Raw genomic sequence first — 18,458 nt, 5'->3', positions numbered from 1 at the left:
GCCTGATTTTTTTCCCACAACACCGTCGCACTTGGAGCACCAGTAACAGGTCAGCTCATCCACCACCGTGCGCATCGCGGGAGGAAACTAGGAGGCCAACGCTGCCGGACCAGCGCTCGTGTGGGCGGGGTCAACAAGAGCCTTGCAGCGAGGTGGGGCGGGCCGAGACGGGGCGGGGCCAGACGGGGCGGGCCGAGCGTCTATTTCCGGCGGAAAAGAGCTGGAGCAAGATGGCCACTACCAAACGCGTGCTGTACGTGGGTGAGCAGGCGCGGGCGCTAGGCGGAGCTTGGGTTAACCAGCCTCGAGTGGGTCCCAGAGTGGGGAGGGACACATCTCCAGATGGGGAAAGCGGGAGTAGCTGTCGGGCCGGATCTGTGGCGGTATTGCTTTGCCTCGGGCCGTGAGCCCAAGATGTAACAATCACTCCGGCTTCCTTCCTGGTGTGCTAAACTCCTCCAGGGTCCGGAATAGCAGTAGAGAAATAGGGTCTTTCAAATCCTCGCGCCTATCAATTTTGCATTCACTGCAGAGATGGCTCAACCGCAATCACAAAGGAGTTCCCAGACTAGCCAGAAAATTAAAAAAGTGGGAATAACCTCAGTACCATAGATAAGCGCTGTGGTGGGGATGGGCAGTGATGACAGGGCCTCGGCTGCGTAAAGAAATGATCCATTCATCTGGGGGAGAGGAGGGCAGACTTTACGCATGCGATGACTCCCGAGCTGATGAGCAGGAGTTAGCTGAGTAGCCAAAGTAGGGGCAAAGTTACTTATTACAAGGGAGGTGCAAAAATTGAAGCTCAAGGATGTTAAATAACCCGACCCTTGGTGGCAAGTGGGTTATTTTTCGGGACCCAGGAAATTGGAAAGCAGAGTTATCCAGCTAACTCCTGTTCATCAACTCCGGAGTTACTGCATCCGGAAAATTTGCCCTTACCTCTCCAGAAACAAGCTGGAGAGGTGGACAGGTTATGAAGAACCTTGTATAACAACTGCTAAGAAGTTTGCACTTTAATCTGAGGATGGTGGGAAACCTTTGAAGGACTTTAAGCAGAGAAGTGATGGGCTCAAATTTTCACTTTCCCAAGATCTTTCAAGTTGGCATGGTGGGGTTGAGAGAAGGTATAGAGGCAGGGAAATCAGTTATGAGGCTTTTGCAGGAATCCTGGAGTTAGATGAGGGTCTAAAAGAAGGATGAAGAGAAGAATACTTTATTAGTGTGGGTGGGCAGTAGATGAGAGAGGGGTATTTGTCTAACCAAACAACTGTATGGAAAGACTCCTGCCCTTGCCTAACATGCTAATTTGCCCCACAGTCTTCTGCAAGAGTATTGAGGACAGCAGCTCAAAAAGCCCTTGGTTTATTTGCAGGTGGACTGGCAGAGGAGGTGGACGACAAAGTTCTTCATGCTGCTTTTATTCCTTTTGGAGACATCACAGATATTCAGATTCCTCTGGATTATGAAACAGGTGAGTCCTTTCGGTTTCTTTTACGTTCAGAATCCTATTGGAAAAAGAACTTTAAAAAAATGTGAAGTCACGTCACAACTCTAAATATGTGTTTTCAGGCCAGAAGTGTGGCTCCCCGGTAGAGTACTTGTGGATTGTCAGTATGTTGCAGTCTCCATCTATTGGGTTTGAGATAATACAAATTTTTCAGTAAACCAATAGGAATGAACTACATTGATATCTTGAGTGTTGTTTCAAATTACCTGCCAGGTACCTCATCACACCTGCTCCCTTCTTGGCAGCTGTGCTATTAAATGAAACAGCAGGAAAACCTGGCCCTCAAATGGGACTCTAGCTTCTACATACCTGGATGGGTTTTCCTTTAATTGGTATACAGTTACCATTCAGTTTTCTACTGTATCTTGGTTGTAATTATTTTTTTTTTTCCTCTTGTGTTGTTGAGAATCAAACCCTGGCCCTTATTCAAGCTAGGAAAGCACCCTACCACAGAGCTACATCCCCACCCCTCCTCCTTTTTTTCCCCTACCGTGTGTGGATCAAATGTAGGGTCTTATGCATGTTAGGCAAAGGCTCTCCTGCTGTGTTCATCTCTCAACCTTGTTGTAATTTTTAGGCCAGGGTTTTAAGCCTAGCTCTATCATTAATCTTGCATCTGATTGTTAGCAAGGACTTTACACTCTCTGAGCCTTCCTTTGCAAATACTGTAAGGTTATATTGATTTTCTGAAGGCCCTCTGTTCTCTGAGTTCTATAATTAATACTGTTTTGGTTGGCCTTTCTAATCAGATCAGCATTTGCCTGAGGATAAAGATTCAACATCCTTATCAGATTTTAGGATTCATGCTTTCGGAAGGAATAGTTTATTCTCAAATTGTATATTTGGGTGCACAGTTAATAGTTTAACTGACCATTTTTCTAGTTGCCTTGCACACAAAGGTTGAAGTTTTTAAGTTTAGCTTTGGTAGAAGAATTGAATGCTCATTTTAAAGAATAAAGACATAGTTAATTTTTAGCTTTTCCTCTAAAAAGTTTATTATTGCTTAAAATGTTGTTTAAGAGGAATTAAAGAATGAGATTTCTTCTTTCTAAATAATGATTGGGTAGAATTTCCAGTGTCTGGAGATGGCATATAACTGACTTCATTTTCATTATGACCATTCTGTTTCTTCCCTTTATACGAGGTACTTGTTTTTTCCCCCTTTTTGCAGAAAAGCATCGAGGATTTGCTTTTGTTGAATTTGAATTGGCAGAGGTAAGAACATTCTGTGTTACCTTTGTTTTGTCTTTGGTTTGTGTAATTGTAACTAATAACAAAGGAAGCTGTTCCCCATAGGATTAGGTTTCTGGGCTTTACACTGATACTTCAGGGGGACCAGAAGTACTGTTTGAAAGAAAGCTTCTCTCGCTTAACCCATTTTGTCACATTGTCCCAGATGTGGAACACCTGTAAAAGCTTAAATATAGTATATAATATAATTATATAATAGCAATGTAATTGTATTATAATATTAATGGGATTAATAATTTATAAGCCCTAGGTTAAAATTTCCAGAATATTTTAATGCACCCGTTGAACTAGTCATATAATTAAAAATGTGGGACTTGATGGGTTAATCAGACTATAGACTGTGAATAACATCTCAGAGCTTCTGCCAGGCCGAGTCCCTCTTGCTCTGCAGATCTCTCCTACAGCTCTGTTCATTGAGCATTCTTGCCTGGCAGTGCTGGTGATTATTTCTTATGCTTTCAACTGTTTTTCATATTGTGGCTTCACTAGCTCAAAAGTCAGCCAAGAAGTGCTTTTTATTAGACACAGTTTAGATAAGAAGGGTAGACGTGACTTTTTCCTGTGTTTGGTGTTTTTTTGTTTGCTTTTTTTTTATACTGAGAATGTGTTTAGACTCACAACAAGCATTTAGGTGCAAGCCTAAACTTATACTTTGTCTCTCCTTGGCAGGATGCTGCAGCAGCTATTGACAACATGGTAAGACTGAGAATTCTCATTCTAACTTATGTTGCTTTTTGGTGGTATAAAGAGTCCTTGTTCACATATTGGTTTTTTAAACCTCAAGGTTGTGTGGGGAGGTAAAAATGGTCATCATGTGAAAATATTCACTGTGAATTGATCACTTGCAAAAATTAGTCCTTACCATTTACAATAATATAAGTTGATCTGTCTCTCACCAACTCCCTCATGTTTGGGATAATAAATTGCAAATACAGTGCAAATTGATTGCATAGTGAAACTGCATATTTTGTAAAAGAAGATTTCTTGAAGTGGCAGATCAGTTAACAACTAAGAAGAGAAATTCAATCAGAATAATGACAGGGTATGCTATTGATTTAAATGATTTGAGTATCCTGGAAAAGTTCTTGGAAATGACGATGCTTTTTGGTATTCGTGCCCTCCTTGAAATCTTTATACATAATTTTCATGTCAACTAGTAAGTGCAAAGGTATTATATACTGTTGATAGATTTTTGTTGGAAAAAAATACTTCATACTAGTCAGCTCCTGTTACATGTTTGTACCACAAGTCAGTGCATACTTAAGCCTGCATATTAACTGTTAGAAAGATATTTTCATTATTTCTACTTTCATCACAAAGAACGGTCAAAAGATTTTTTTTTTTTTTTTTACTTTTTACCATAAAATTTTCACCACTACCTTAAGTAAATTTACATTAAGTGATCTGTCCCAGTGCTAGATATTTTAGAATAATGAAGTTCTTTATTTCCTGATCTCTCTTACCCATTCACTAAACATATTTCTTCACTGTCAGAGAGAGATGATCCTCACCATTTCAAAGCTGATATTGGCTTTTGAAGGTGAATTCAGGTTCCAGGAAACTGCATTTATTCTTGTAATTTCAGAGTCCCTTGATCCCAGAGTTACTTTTGGCAATACAGGCCTTTCTTTGCTGGTATTCAAAGAAAGGAGGTGTGTGACAGCTCAGGATGAAACTCCCTGCCATTTCCTCCCATGATGACTGCTTTGTTTGAGGACACAGGTTACTACTAGAAAGGGACCAGAATCATGAGCATGTGTCAGAAATAAAATGGGAAGCTGTTTGGCTCTCCTTTAGTGACAGAATTTAAATAGTTGGATTTTCAATCCTTTCAGAATGAATCTGAGCTCTTTGGACGGACAATTCGTGTCAATTTGGCAAAACCAATGAGAATTAAGGAGGGCTCTTCCAGACCAGGTGAGTGGGAACAACTCACAGGTTCCTTGTTATGATCTTCGGTTTGGCCTTAGTTCCATTTTTATCCTATTTACTTGAAATAGGTGCTAAATACTGCTTCTTGACAGATAGGAGTAAAGGATGGTTCATGTTGGCGAGAGACAGGTACCACCTTTCTGGGGAAACAGTTCAAGCTTCACAGCAAAGCCAAAGTAATTGCTTCTGGCCTCTTAACCTTCTCAGTTTTCTCTGTACTCCATTCCTAGGATGCTCCATCAAGGACTAGAACCAGCAAAGGCATATCTTTGCCTGTATCATAGCTTTTTTTTTTTTTTTTTTTTTTTTTTTAGAGGGAATTTATTAGGTGAATACACAGGTTCTTGTAGGGATTCCAACAGCTGTATCCCACACCTGAAGGATAAAGCATGCTGTAACCACAAACTTCTAATTCTGGATTCTGCACAATCATGAAGAGAATTTCCTAGAGGATAGTCCTCCTTGTATCCTGAATAAGGGACTAGAATGTGGATTCATTTCTGCTTGCTTTTTGCTCCTTATAGTCCTTTATGCTGGCCTCAAACTTGTCAAGCACATGTTGGCAGACATTCATGAGCTCATTCAGACCTCGTTGAAATGGCTCTACAGCTGGAAGAGCACCTCGAGTCTGAATGCGCAAATTAATTTTGCTCTCAGAAGGATGGGTCGTAGTGTAACCACAAAACTCCACTTCCGGATTCTTCATGATCATGTACCGCAGAGAATTTCCTAGGGTATGGTCTTCCTCGTGCAATACAAAAGTCACACAGTGTCTATCTGTTCCAGCAGCCTGGACCATTTCCAGGGCTGTCTTCCTCTCGCCTTCAGCCATTGAGGTCTTCAATCCAGATATTTTTCTCTCCAGCTCCTTTTTTTTTTTAATATATACTTTCAGATGTTGATGGACCCTTATTCTATTCATTTATTTATATGTGGTGCTCAGAATTGAACCCAGTGCCTCATGTGTGCTAGGTAAGCACTCTACCACTGAGCCACAACCCCAGCCCCAGCTTAGCTTTTTTTTTTTTTTTTTTACTTAGTCCCACTAAGTGCTGAACCTCAGGGTACTCCTAGTGGTAAATTTCCTTGCCCTTAGGAGTTCTCAAGGAGACTCCTCTGATTAAGAGGGCCACTTAGAATATTCTACCTTCTGACCAAAGTAGCTACTTAACAATTGACTGATAGTTTGAATTTCTTAATATTGGTTTGCTTCTTTCCTTTCAGTTTGGTCAGATGATGACTGGTTGAAGAAATTTTCTGGGAAGACTCTTGAAGAGAATAAAGAGGAAGAAGGGTCAGAGCCTCCCAAAGCAGAAGCCCAGGAGGTGAGAACAAAGACTATGGTTCTGGAGATAGGGCTGGTGCTTTCTACAGGAGACTTTTGTATTTTTAAGTTTTTATGGCAATTTTCAGATATATATGTACAAAAGCAGAGAGTAGATATATTGAACTTAGTACTTTGTCAAAGGCAGCGTTTATTTTTCAGTTGAATCTTGTCATCTGTTTCTAGTGCTGAGCTTCAGCTGTTTCTTCATGCAAGTCTGCTTCCGTGTAGGAAGCCTTAAAGTTGCCTAAAATGAATTTCCCCTTCTCAACCCTGTCTTCCTGTGTTCAGTCTTGGTTAATTTGCCTCATCCATCTACACATTGCCCAAACCAGAAATTTGGATGCAAAGCAGAATGCCGAAAGTGGTGTCCTCACAGTCAATGAAATCCCACTAGGTTATCTAGACCCTCTTTTAATATAGAGCCAATACATCATCATAATTGGCCAATTCTGTGAAATCTTCCTTGAAGCACTCATCTTAGTCTAGCCTCTTGTCTCATTTGGATAATTACAGTAACTGGCTGCAGACTTACCCTGCTCCAGTCTTTCATAAAGAGAGCTGGAATGATCTTTCTGAAACACTGATCCAATCATTAACTCTGTTGCTCAGAACTTTTCACTTTTCCCCATCACCTGTTTCATGGGACAAAGTGCAAAAGGGGCCTTCCAGGTTCTTGGTCCTGCCTGTCTCTCCAATCTCATTTCCCACCTCTCCCAGTGTAGTCTCCTCCCTACCCTCACCATGGTCTTAATAAAGCCATTCTTTATATGTCCATGTATACCTTTACTTTTGCACAGGCTACTTCAGTGCCAATTGCCCTTACTTTTCTAGGCATTAATTTCTATGAGACTAGGGGCCTTGTAGTATGCATCTTATTAATAAAAATATGAGGTGGAGGGCTGGGGTTGTGGCTCAGTGGTATAGTGCTTGCCTAGCACATGCGAGGTGCTGGGTTTGAGCCTCAGCACCACATGAAAATAAATAAATATAATAAAGGTATTGCGTCCAACTACAACTAAAAAATTTTTTTTAAAAATATGAGGTAGAGTAATATGATTAGTAGTATGAATTTGACAGGAAAGCTGATTTAGTTTTGCCTTTTAGCTCCCCACTAACCACTTTGGGGTGAACTGGGGCAAGTTATCCAATAAATGCTGCAGGTGCTGCAGGTGCTGCTGCAGGTGCTGCTGCTGGACCCTTGCTATTACAATGGCAAATAGCAGTGGCAGTATCCTCAGCGCCCACATGATGCCATAGTATATGTTTGTTCAGTTGAATCAAAGCAAGGTAATAACATTTTATCTTTCCCCTTGGAACAAGTATGGTGGTTGTATTAAATGTCTGCTGATCTTCTGCTTACTCTTACCTACTTGGAGTACAAAACAAGCCTCTGAGTACTTAGGCTGAGGCCTGAGTGAGAGGGCCCCCTGCTTTCTTCTGTGTGGCCAACCTGTGACAATGTGGGTCAGGCATGGAGGAGATCTGGAGGTACGTGAGTGGGTCTACTAACTGTATGTGCTTGAGCTGGAGGTCGAAAATGATGAGAGCTGTGTATTGTAAGACGAGCTGCAGGGCAGGGGGAGTAAGCTGGTGTGTCTGAGGGAAAGCAGAAGTGTGGATGGATCCCCAATTAGATGGCGAAGAAAAGTTCTGAGCAACAGAGTTAATGATTGGACCAGTGTTTCAGAAAGATCATTCTAGCTGTCCTTATGAAAGACTAAAGGAGGCCAAGCTCTGCTATTGCTGGATGTCCAGCTGAGTGCTATAGTCATGGCTACTGCCTTCCACAGCCCTGTCCCTCAATGGCATTCCCTGTCAGCACCTTCCACTGGCCTGCTCAAGGAGTTTGTGCCAAGTACATGTGCAGAAAAATACTTGTTCTTCTATTTGGAGATTACTGAGTTCTTTTTTTTTTTTTAAATATTTTTTAGTTGTTGATGGATCTTTATTTTATTTATTTGTATGTATGTGGTGCTGAGAATTGAACCTAGTGCTTCGTGCATGCAAGGCAAGCGCGCTACCACTGAGCCACAACCAGTGAGTTCTAACTAACAATTTCTTCTGCACCTAGGGGGAGCCCACTGCAAAAAAGGCCCGGTCAAATCCTCAAGTGTACATGGACATCAAGATTGGAAACAAACCAGCTGGCCGCATCCAGATGCTCTTGCGTTCTGATGTTGTGCCCATGACAGCAGGTGAGCAGGATCCTGCTGTGGTCAGGATGACAGGAAATTGGTGCCTGAGCTTTCCCAGGGTTCTCATTGCCTTAGTTCTTATGCCTTGATGTTTTTTTGACCTGAATTGATTTGAGGCATGTCAGACCCTGGGAGCTTATAAGTGCTAGTTTACTATTTTTTAAATAATAGTTAAAAAAAAAAAAAAAAAAAAAAAAAAAAAAACAAGTAACGTGTTCATGGTAAAAAAATAAATAAATAAATTGAATACACCAACACACATATATTCCAATAATAATATATCCAGTCCTGTGCTTTAGTAACAACTAGTGCTGTTTTTGAGTAACCTTATTTGTTAAATACTTTTCTTGATTCTTTTAAGTGTAAATTTTATTAGGTAGTTTAAAAAATCAGTTTCAGAAACCTTGTTTCAAAACACAGCAGTTCTCTAGTGCTATCTCTATGCCCTGCCCTGACACCAACAATATTTGTTGCTACTCAGAAGTAGCCAATTTCAACTCTTGTGAATCTCGTTTGGTTTTTACTTCCATCTTGGTAGATAACAGTTTTCTATTTCTACTTTCTGATTTTTTTCATTTTAGACATTATCTTTTGATATTTCTGCTTCAGAAGTTAAGGAATTAGCTTTTAAAATTTTCTTCTGGCCATGCATGGTGGCACATACCTGTAATCCCAGCTACTTGGGAGGCTGTGGCAGGAAGATTACAAATTTAAGGCTAGCCTTGGCCACTTAAAACCCTTTCTTAAATTAAAATTTATAAAAGGGCTGGAGATTTAATTCAGTGGTAGAGCTCTTTCTAGCATGCAGAAAGCCCTGGATTCCATCCCCAGTACAATCAATTAATTAATATTATTTATATTAATATGTTATTTATTTATATATATATCCCTTTCTGTGCTCCTATAAAATCCCTTTTCATTTTCCCTATAGCATTCCCACAATTTGAGTTAGATCATAGATTATTTAACAATATAAACATCATACATTTCATACATATAGGACTTGTTTTGCCTGGAATTGGTAATTGCCTGTGTATTTATTCTTGACTCTCCCAAACTGGAGGCTTTGTAACCAGTTGTTTGCCATCTTGGTGAGGGAGAAAGAGACAGGGCTGAATGCTTCAGCCTACACTATATAAGTTTTCACTGAAACTTCATTTGTCATGACCTCAGCAACCCTCCTAGGGCTTCCTAGTCCAGAGACCCTTTGCTTTACCTCACTAGAGAGCAGAACTGAAGCTGACTGCCAGGGCAGAGGAAGGATAGCCCCCAGGTACAGAGTTAAGGAGAGGGTCTTGGGGATAACTACTTTCTAAAACAGGATTCAACCAGACTTGCTATTTTTAGAATTAACATCACACTTGTGTCTGGGCTTTTGGAGTGTTTTTAAGAGGGAGAGAGAGAGAATTTTTTTTTTTTTTATATTTATTTTTTAGTATTTGGCAGACACAACATCTTTGTTTGTATGTGGTGCTGAGGATCGAACCCAGGCCGCACGCATGCCAGGCAGTGCGCTACCGCTTGAGCCACATCCCCAGCCCCTTGGAGTGTTAATTGAGTTGTTTTTTGGCTTTTATCAGCTTGAGAGTCAGCTTCATCTACAGACTGCTGTATCAGTTATGACTCATCTATTTGTTTCCCAGGTTTCAGAATTTTTTGTTCTTTTGTCTTTCCTTTTTAAAATTTTGTTCTTTTGTCTTTCCCTTTTAAAATTTGGCCATGTTAACTATTTTTAAGTGTGCCATTAGCCTTATTCCCACCAGCAATGTGGGTGGCTTCCAATTTCTCCACATCTTCTCCAGCAATTGTGAAGTGGTATCTCATTGTAGTTTTGATTTCTATTTCCCTAATGACTAATGATATTGCGTATCTTTTCGTAAACTTATTGGCCATTTGTGTATCTTCTTTGTCTGTTCAACCCTTTGGTCCATTTATTAACTGGATTGTTTGTCTTTTTGTTGTTGAATTATAGAAGTTATTCATCTGGATATTAAACTCTTACCAAATGATTACAAATATTTTCTCTCATTCTATGGGTTGCCTTTTACTCTGTTGGTGGTATTTTTTGATACACATAAATTTTTTATTTTGATGAAATCAAATTTATCTATTTTTCTTTTGTTACCTACATAGTTGGTGTCATGTAAGAAACTATTGCCACATCCAAAGTCATGAGTTTTCTAAGATCTTTTGGGTTTCCTGTTTAAAGATCACATTGCTCCTAGTCTGGGAGGTAGCAGAGCTAAGTGCATGTATTCAATTCTCCTCCTCTAAGAACATGCCCTGTAGTCCTTTAAGAGTCAGTATCACAAAGGTTTATAATGAGTATCTCTTACTTTGTTTTTGTTTTTGTTGTACTGGGGGTTGAAACCAGGGCCATGTGTGTGCTTAGGTAAGCGAAGCAGAAGTACTCTGCCACTGAGCTGCCAGCAGACAAGGTCTTGCTAAGGTACCCAAGGTGACTTCAGACTTTTGATCCTCCTGCGTCAGGTTCCTGAGTAGCTGAGATTACAGGGCTGAACCACCTAGCTGAGACAGCTTCTTTTACTTTAAGTGAAAATACAGTCAGTCCTCCTTATCCACAGGCACCATATCTGTGGATTCAACCAACTACAGATCAGAATTATTTGGGGGGCGGGAAAAATTGCATCTTTGCTGAACATGTTCATACTTGATCTTATCATTATTCTCTAGACAATAGAATATAACAACTATTTACATAGCGTTCACATTGTATTAAACATTATAAGTAATATAGAAATGATTTAAAGTATAAAGGAGATTATGCATAGGTTATAAGGGGTTTAAACATCCCCAGATTTTGATATCTGCAAAGGTTCCTGGAAGCAATCCCATGTGGATACCAAGTTTACAACTGTGTAAACATTAAACAAATAAAACCCTATTTTTCAGAGGCTTTGTTTTTTTGCTTTATTTTGTTGTGTTTCCACCTCAGCACTTATTCTTTTCTCAACCTCAGAGAATTTCCGTTGCCTGTGTACCCATGAAAAGGGCTTTGGCTTTAAGGGAAGCAGCTTCCACCGCATCATCCCCCAGTTCATGTGCCAGGGTGGTGATTTCACAAACCACAACGGCACTGGGGGAAAGTCCATCTATGGGAAGAAGTTTGATGATGAGAACTTTATCCTCAAACACACAGGACCAGGTAGGAGCTGATTGGGGTATGGTGACATAAGAGGCTGGGCCAGCACAGAATGGTTGTGTGGGCTGGAAGAATAGGCTGTGGTTCTGGCCATGGGGCAGGGATTCTGAGATACTCAGCTTCTGGGCAGAAAGAAAACGTTCAGACCCACTGGGGTGTCTTTGCTTGCTTACATTCATGAGATGTTCATCCCACTACCATGCCCACACTCAAATTAGCCTACCTTAGATTCTATAATCTGCCATTGTAAGCTCTTTTTTTTTTTTTTTTAATTGTTGTTCTAATTAGTTTTACGTGACAATAGAATGCACTTTGACACATCATACATAAATGGAATATAATTTCTCATTCTTTTGGTTGTACATGATGTAGAATCACACTAGTTGTGTAGTCATATATGTACATAGGGTAATAATGTATGGTTCATTCTACTATCCTTCCTTCCCTTATGCCCCCTCCCCTGCCTTCACTCCCCTCTACCTAATCCAAACCATTGTAAGCTCTTTATGGCCCCAACCTCTACCTACCTTCCCAACCCCTTTCAGACTTTTCTAGTAAAATCTCAGTGGTTGGTCCCCTGCAACTAGAGGAAACACAGAATTATAATGAAAGATCCCACTTGAAATTTATGACTACAGTTCTAACCAGATCTCCCTAGTTGGTTTCTTGGTCCCCATCAGAGATGACGATTCCATGCCTGTCTTCACTCGTAAGGCTTCCATATCACCTCCCACCTCATCTGCTGCAGTGAATGTTCTGACTACCCTTCTATTACAGGGGCCAGCCCTGCCACTTGTGGGCTGGAGCCCATCCCTCTTCCCTACTTACAGGAGGTTGACTTCTTCCAGTGTCCACCTGTACCTTGTATAATACATTTCCTCTGCTCTGCCAGCTCAGTCCATCAGCTTAAGCATGTGGTATCAATCTTTTTTTTTTTTTTTTTTTAAAAAAAAAAAAAGATCCTTGGACTCTTTCCCTGCCAGCCATTAACTCATGTCTCTGGTCTATGTTAGCAAAACTTCTGGAAAAAATAGACTCTTAAAAATGTAGACTCACAGCCTTCATTCTTTTCTAGCCTTTCTAGCCAGAATTCTAGCCCCATCTTGCCACTGAAACCACTCTTACTGAAGATGCTAACCACTTGTATCTTGCCAGTAGCCAGTTCTCAGCTCTCAATTGATTTCACCTCCTAGCAGCATATCATACCATTAACCCTCTGTTCCTTGAATCTTCCTTCCTTCCTTCACTTTGCTGACAGAATTCCTCTCTTGGTTTCCTTTTTACCTAATTGATTTTTTCTGTCTTTGCCATCTCCTTTTTCTCCTGACCCCTAAATATTAAAGTGGCTCAGCTCACTCTTTGCTTTTCCATTGAAACTTTTCTCCCCAGGCCTCTTTTTTCTAACTGATAATTTATAGTACACCTCTTCACTGCTGGAATGAAATGTATAGATGATGTATGCTACCTGTCTACAGAGTTATTTTAAAAATCAATACTATTTCTTAACAGGAAAGAATGTGAAAAGAAAGTGAGTTGTAATAAAAGAATATATGTTTCTTGGTGGAAATGTGCAAATACAACTATGCCAGATGTGTGCACCTGTACCCAAGTGCAGCAGTTAGAAATGCAGACAGGTGTGTCTACTGGCAACTTGGATATCACAAACAGTATTACTGTTGGCGACGTGATTTTGTGAACTGATAGGAAAGTTGGCTAGATTCCAAATTGAAGAGTAATATTTTGCTGATTTATATAGTAGTTGCATTTCTGAAAGATTCCATGAAAAAATCAAAATGCCTCCAAAACTTTGGGCTTATATGTATAATTGAATTATACAGGTGCTTGTAAGCATTTTTCACCTGATATTTGTCAGGACATTTGAAAGACCAAGAGGATATGGGACAATTCTTCATTGTTTGGGATAGTTGCAGAATTCCAGGCCCCCACTTACTAAATGCCCATGATATTTCTGACAATCAAAAATATACTCAAATGTTCAAATAGCCCCTGGGGATAGGGCCAACCTCAATGAGAGCTACCGCCCTGGGCAATTTCATCCAGTGCCAGAGCTTGCACAGAATACTCGTGAGTTGAGTTTGTCCACATTTGCATCTTGGGACTGATTGCTCCCTGACATCCAGGCTCCTGTCCAGCTGCCTGCCTGGATATCTCACAGGCCCTCAACCTCACAGGCCCAAAACAGCTTCTGCTCTTTTCCCCAACACTTTTCCTTGTCTTCATTGTCCTTGTTTCAGTAAATGATTCCACTATCCATTTGGCTGCCTGATCAGAAACTTAGGACTCATCTGGCTCCTCTCCTGTGTCACTCATAAACCCCAACCATCTGTCCTTAAGTCATCTGTGTGTGGATACACACGTTCTCCTACGTGGCTGCTTTAAGCTGCCATTTTCCACACAAATGCCCATTACTGGGCTTCACTGTATCATAGTTGTCGTACCACTGTGTCTTTTAAATGACCCTTTTCCACTGGCTATGAGCTTCTACCAGGGCTAGAAGTGTTTTGCTCATCAGTGTTCCCAGGACTTAACAGAGATTGCTTATAAGTAGACACTTAATAAGTAATTGTTAAAAACAAAACAAGAATGACAGACCATACGAAATGTTTGAAATGGCGCTTCTTGTCCTATTTCACTAGTGAGTGAAAGACAAGAGGACCACATGCATGGGATCTGTGTGTCCCAGAGCCTGGGCCGCCTGCAGAAAGCTGTCCACAGTGTGCATGGACAGTTTTAGGGGCTGGGGCAAGGTAGAGGGAGTTGACATCCTTCTCTCCTCCAGGCCTACTCTCCATGGCCAATTCTGGCCCAAACACCAACGGCTCCCAGTTCTTTCTGACCTGTGACAAGACAGATTGGCTGGATGGCAAGCATGTAGTGTTCGGGGAGATTACTGAAGGTCTGGATGTCTTGCGGCAAATTGAGGTAGGTGGCCAGGAAGGGCCCCCAAACCCCCTGGCCCTTGGGGTATAACCTGTGGAGGGCCAGGAAGGAGTAAGCTCAGGTTCCAAGGGGTGGCACCCTAAGTCCCTCTTCAGTCTCCTCCCTCACCCCCTGACTAGTCCTCCTTTCCTGTTCTGTCCACAAAGGCCCAGGGCAGCAAGGATGGGAAGCCAAAGCAGAAGGTGATCATCGCCGACTGTGGGGAGTACATGTGAGGCAGTGCTCTCCCCTCCCTGCTGTGCTCTTGCCTGTGTGTCCAGGAAGGAGCTGCTGGCCTCAGGGGTGCCAGCACTGAGGGTGTCCCGCGTGAAGCAGATGGTGTTTGTGACCCCAGCCATTCCTCAGATCAGCTTGGAGCAGCTCCCTCACGGCCTGGTTGGGTGGCCTCTCGACTGGTTCCCAGCATGGCTGTGGTCCTTGGAGCAAGCAGATGCAGGTGTGACCCTCCCCACCACCCACAGCTGCGTGGCCACTGGCTCCTCAGGCTTGTGCTGCCCAGGGGCTGTCCTGGGCCCACCTGTGGCTGCTGGATGGTTTCTTTGCTAAAATAAACTGATTCTTATACTGCTGCCTCCAGTGAGTTCCTGGGAATGGTCAGAGATTGTGTCAGTAACTAAGCTGTCTTCCTGGAGCAGGCAAGTGGATAGGGCATAGTGCCTTCCCAACAGCTTATGTTTTTTTCCCTTGAGCCAATTCCCTTAGATGCCAGGTTGATGTATCTTCATGCCAGATGTCCCTTCAGACCATGTCAGGACAATGGAAGTCAAAGGTAAGCAAAAGTTCCTATCTTCTGCTGTTTGTGCTTCTAAACTCATGCTGGCAGTCTGATAGCCAGCAAGTGTGCCACATAGCCTCAGTGGCTTATTTATTTATCACTTGTCATTTTCATTTTATACATTTTTTAAATGATATTTTTAAACTCACAGTGCCTTCTCTGTACTGGGTACTATGCTTCTTTGTTAGAAGATAGGAAATCAGCAAACTACATAGGCCTAATCCAGCCTACTGCCTATTTTTGTGAATAAAGTTTTGTTGAAACGTGGCCACATCCATTTGTTTGTACATTGTCTGTGGCTGCTTTCTCAGTATAGCAGCAACATAGTTGGTCCCTGTATTTGTCAGAACTTTCCAGAGAAACAGAACCAAGTGTGTGTGTCTGTGTGTGGAGAATGCAAGAGAAAGATTTATCTTAAGGAACTGGCTTAGGGAATTGTGGGTATTGGCAAAACTGAAATCTGTAGGGCAGGCCAGCAGGCTGGAAAACCAGAAAGAAACTTATTTTCAGTTCAAGTGCAAAGGCAGTCTGGAGACAGAGTTCTTCTGGTGACCTCAGTCTTTTTCTTAAGCCTTTCAGCTGACTGGATGAGGCACACCTTCTTATAAATGGTAATTAGTGTTGCTCACTCCGCTGACTTAAATATTAATCCACCCCCAGATACCTTCACAGCACCATCTAGGCTGCTGTTGACCAAAAACTGGGTGCTGTGGCCTAGCCAAGTTGACCCTGCTAAGTTCTTTCTACACAGAAGGCACCAGCATTAGGGCAGGCATTTGAAGCTGGGTACCATAGCCTGATTTCAGGGCTTGCACAAGAACCAAGAGAGGCTGTGGTGTGTGAAGAGCTTAGCAGAGCCCACACAAAGGAGGACGGAGATCAGGACTATGATCCCAGGATCAGGGATGTGGCTACTGGAGTTTCCTGTCAGACAGTAAGAGCCACCTCCAGACTTTGCTGCATCTGTCATAGTCATGGGAGCCTCACAGTAACCCTCTGTGGAAGGAACTGGGAACAGATATTTTAGTGGTAGAAATGGAGCCTCAGTTCAGGTGACAGGAAACTAGAAAGCCATGTTTTCAAGAACTATTACAAGGAAGTTTTCCCTTCCTAATAAAGTGGGAAAAGCACATCACAAAGCAATTTATGTATGCCACAGTACGATCCCAGTTTGGCAAAATTATCAATAATATGTAAGCCTAGATAATTATGTTTTAAGAAAAAGGCTTAGAAATACAGTGACCAAAATACTAATGGTGTGTTTATCTGAGTCATAGAACTAGGGTCATTCAATTCATATTTTGGTTTTTGTTTTGTCACATTCTTCCAAAACTACATTATGGGTTTTTTTATAATGAAAATTTTGTAAGTGGGTAAATTGCTCACATAAAGACTCATGTTACTGGTTGAACCCCCAAAAGGATAATTCCCCCATTCAAATTGCCATACACGGCACCAGGTAGATGCAGACGTCCCTCAGCCCTTTGTGGGTTCCTTGTGTCTCTGGGAACAAAAGAGCAAAGTTTCAAAACCAGGCCATGGCCAGCCTCACCAAATACTTACCAGCCCTTTAAAGGTGGAGAGTACAGATGCTGCCCTCCAAGGAATGTGTCATGTATAGACTCATTAGGAAAAAGCACAGGTCTAAAATAAATAAATCATCACTTGAAGAACATATTTTGGTTTAATGGACAGGCACAGAAGTAGCTCCCAATGAGCAAATTTATTTGTAATAATAACAGGCACTGATTGTTAAGCATTTATATGCCACATGTTCCAAATGTTTGTACATATCTAATCTTTATCTTAGCCCTGGGAGGAAAGAACCAACATCCTGTTCTACAGAGGAGGAAGCAGAAACCAGATTCAAACCCATTTGGCTCCAAATATTCTGTACTCTCGCTTCTTTGCCTCATTTCCTATTTCTTTGGAAATTTTAAAACACATGTTACTTTCTTACCTCAGAAGATAGTGAACACTTAATCCACTGATGATGTGGCCATCAGGCCAGTATCATGGGGCAAATCTGAAGACTGCTAGGCATTATTATTTTTGTGCCTTCCTTTCATGTCAACTGTCATTGTTTCTCATTGCTGTCAGTGGCTCTGAACTGACCATTCTATTGAGCCTTCTAGTCTGCTGAAACTAGATAAACAGGCCCTGCCCTGAGCAAAGAGGGGAAATGATGGTATCCATACTGTCAGCCAGACCACCCATTTCAGCCGCCATATTTGCTCAGCAAATGGATGTCTCCTGGAACAAAATGTATGGGCTGTGTCCATTCACAATTGTTTTGCTGCATTTCCATTTGATTTCTCTTGATGACCATTCAGTGGCAAAATTTGCTGGGAATCTGATGGCCAGGTAGGGTAGGCAATTCAGTTGTTCTGTATAAAAAAGGAGGGTGGCAACTGCTGTCTATTCCTGTTCTGCACAGCTTGATTGATAGGTAAAGTATGTTCCATGCCTACAAACCTTTGGGTAAATTTGACAGATCTTCCTGGTATCTAGCTATGGCAGACCATTGATTGGGCACTAAAGATACCAGGGTAAAATTTTTTAAAAATTGATCATCAAAACAACTGATGGATTTAAAGTTTTCAACTGCCTAAAAGACAATACTTAATGTTGAGAAGAAAAAACTGTTGGAGAAGTACTAGAATGGCAAATAGGTCCTATGTTGTATGCCAGCTCTTGATTCATGACAGCCATCTGAACTCCCATCAGGATCAAGAGGCTGCACCTAGGCTTAGTGTGAGACAGGCTTGATAGATAGATTACCTGGATGAAGGCCCTTTGGAGATCGAAAAGTCCAATTCCTTTACACTACAGAGAGAAACAGGCCCAGATAAAGCAGTATTCACAAGTCAAATCTCCTTATATCCAGGCTGGAACTGAGACTTCAACACTGATGGGGAACTCACTACCTTCCAGACGGTCTGACCTGCCTTTACAAGGGAGGGTGTCTTCTCTACACTCACACAAGAGTGCCCTCCTCAGTCCAGCTGGAGAGGCTGCTGTTCTGTAGCACAGCCCCAGGCTTACCAGCCTCACCACTCTGCCAGACCTGCCCTTTCCAAGGCCAGTCCTCTAGAGCGTGAAACTCCAGAAATGTGCATCCCTGGGTCCACCTCGGCTGGGTGTGTCTGTAGATGGGGGCGGGACCAGGATATGCTTTTAATGACAGTTCAGACAGCTGGACTCTGTCTGTTCCAGCAGGTAAATTACAGGCTTGGCAAGTTCAAAATCAAATAAACACTCCAACTCCCAGTGGCTGCTCCAAGGAGAACAGTGACTTCCGGGAACAGTGGAGGCTGAGACAAACCTCCCTACCCAACACAGCCTAA

General features: G+C 41.9%; 1 protein-coding gene and 1 pseudogene across 2 annotated transcripts; one reads left to right on the top strand and one right to left on the bottom strand.

Moving 5' to 3' along the window:
- The first annotated feature begins 218 nt into the window (after positions 1 to 218).
- On the top strand, positions 219 to 14,900 carry Ppie (peptidylprolyl isomerase E). Of its 2 annotated transcripts, none has more exons than XM_076860673.1 (10): positions 219 to 261; positions 1,373 to 1,471; positions 2,679 to 2,722; positions 3,428 to 3,454; positions 4,594 to 4,675; positions 5,915 to 6,015; positions 8,089 to 8,212; positions 11,193 to 11,378; positions 14,176 to 14,318; positions 14,483 to 14,900. In XM_076860673.1, the coding sequence occupies exons 1-10, from the start codon at positions 231 to 233 to the stop codon at positions 14,549 to 14,551; spliced, it is 906 nt and encodes a 301-aa protein (XP_076716788.1). In that variant the 5' UTR covers positions 219 to 230; the 3' UTR covers positions 14,552 to 14,900. The 2 variants fall into 2 exon arrangements, with proteins under 2 accessions (XP_076716788.1, XP_076716789.1); XM_076860674.1 differs by having other exon boundaries at positions 227 to 253.
- On the bottom strand, positions 5,012 to 5,612 carry LOC143403452 (DNA-directed RNA polymerases I and III subunit RPAC2 pseudogene; annotated as a pseudogene).
- Positions 14,901 to 18,458: the final 3,558 nt, after the last annotated feature.

Source organism: Callospermophilus lateralis, chromosome 7, assembly GCF_048772815.1.
Source record: "Callospermophilus lateralis isolate mCalLat2 chromosome 7, mCalLat2.hap1, whole genome shotgun sequence".
Taxonomy (NCBI): domain Eukaryota; kingdom Metazoa; phylum Chordata; class Mammalia; order Rodentia; family Sciuridae; genus Callospermophilus; species Callospermophilus lateralis.
This window is presented reverse-complemented; position numbering and strand designations above follow the sequence as displayed.

Bases quoted from the DNA above. Each gene is read 5' to 3' on its own strand.
- Ppie (XM_076860673.1), top strand. From the start codon at position 231: ATGGCCACTACCAAACGCGTGCTGTACGTGG. The intron at 3,455-4,593 runs GTAAGACTGAGA...CAATCCTTTCAG, and splicing joins CAGCAGCTATTGACAACATG to AATGAATCTGAGCTCTTTGG. The intron at 4,676-5,914 runs GTGAGTGGGAAC...CTTTCCTTTCAG, and splicing joins GGAGGGCTCTTCCAGACCAG to TTTGGTCAGATGATGACTGG.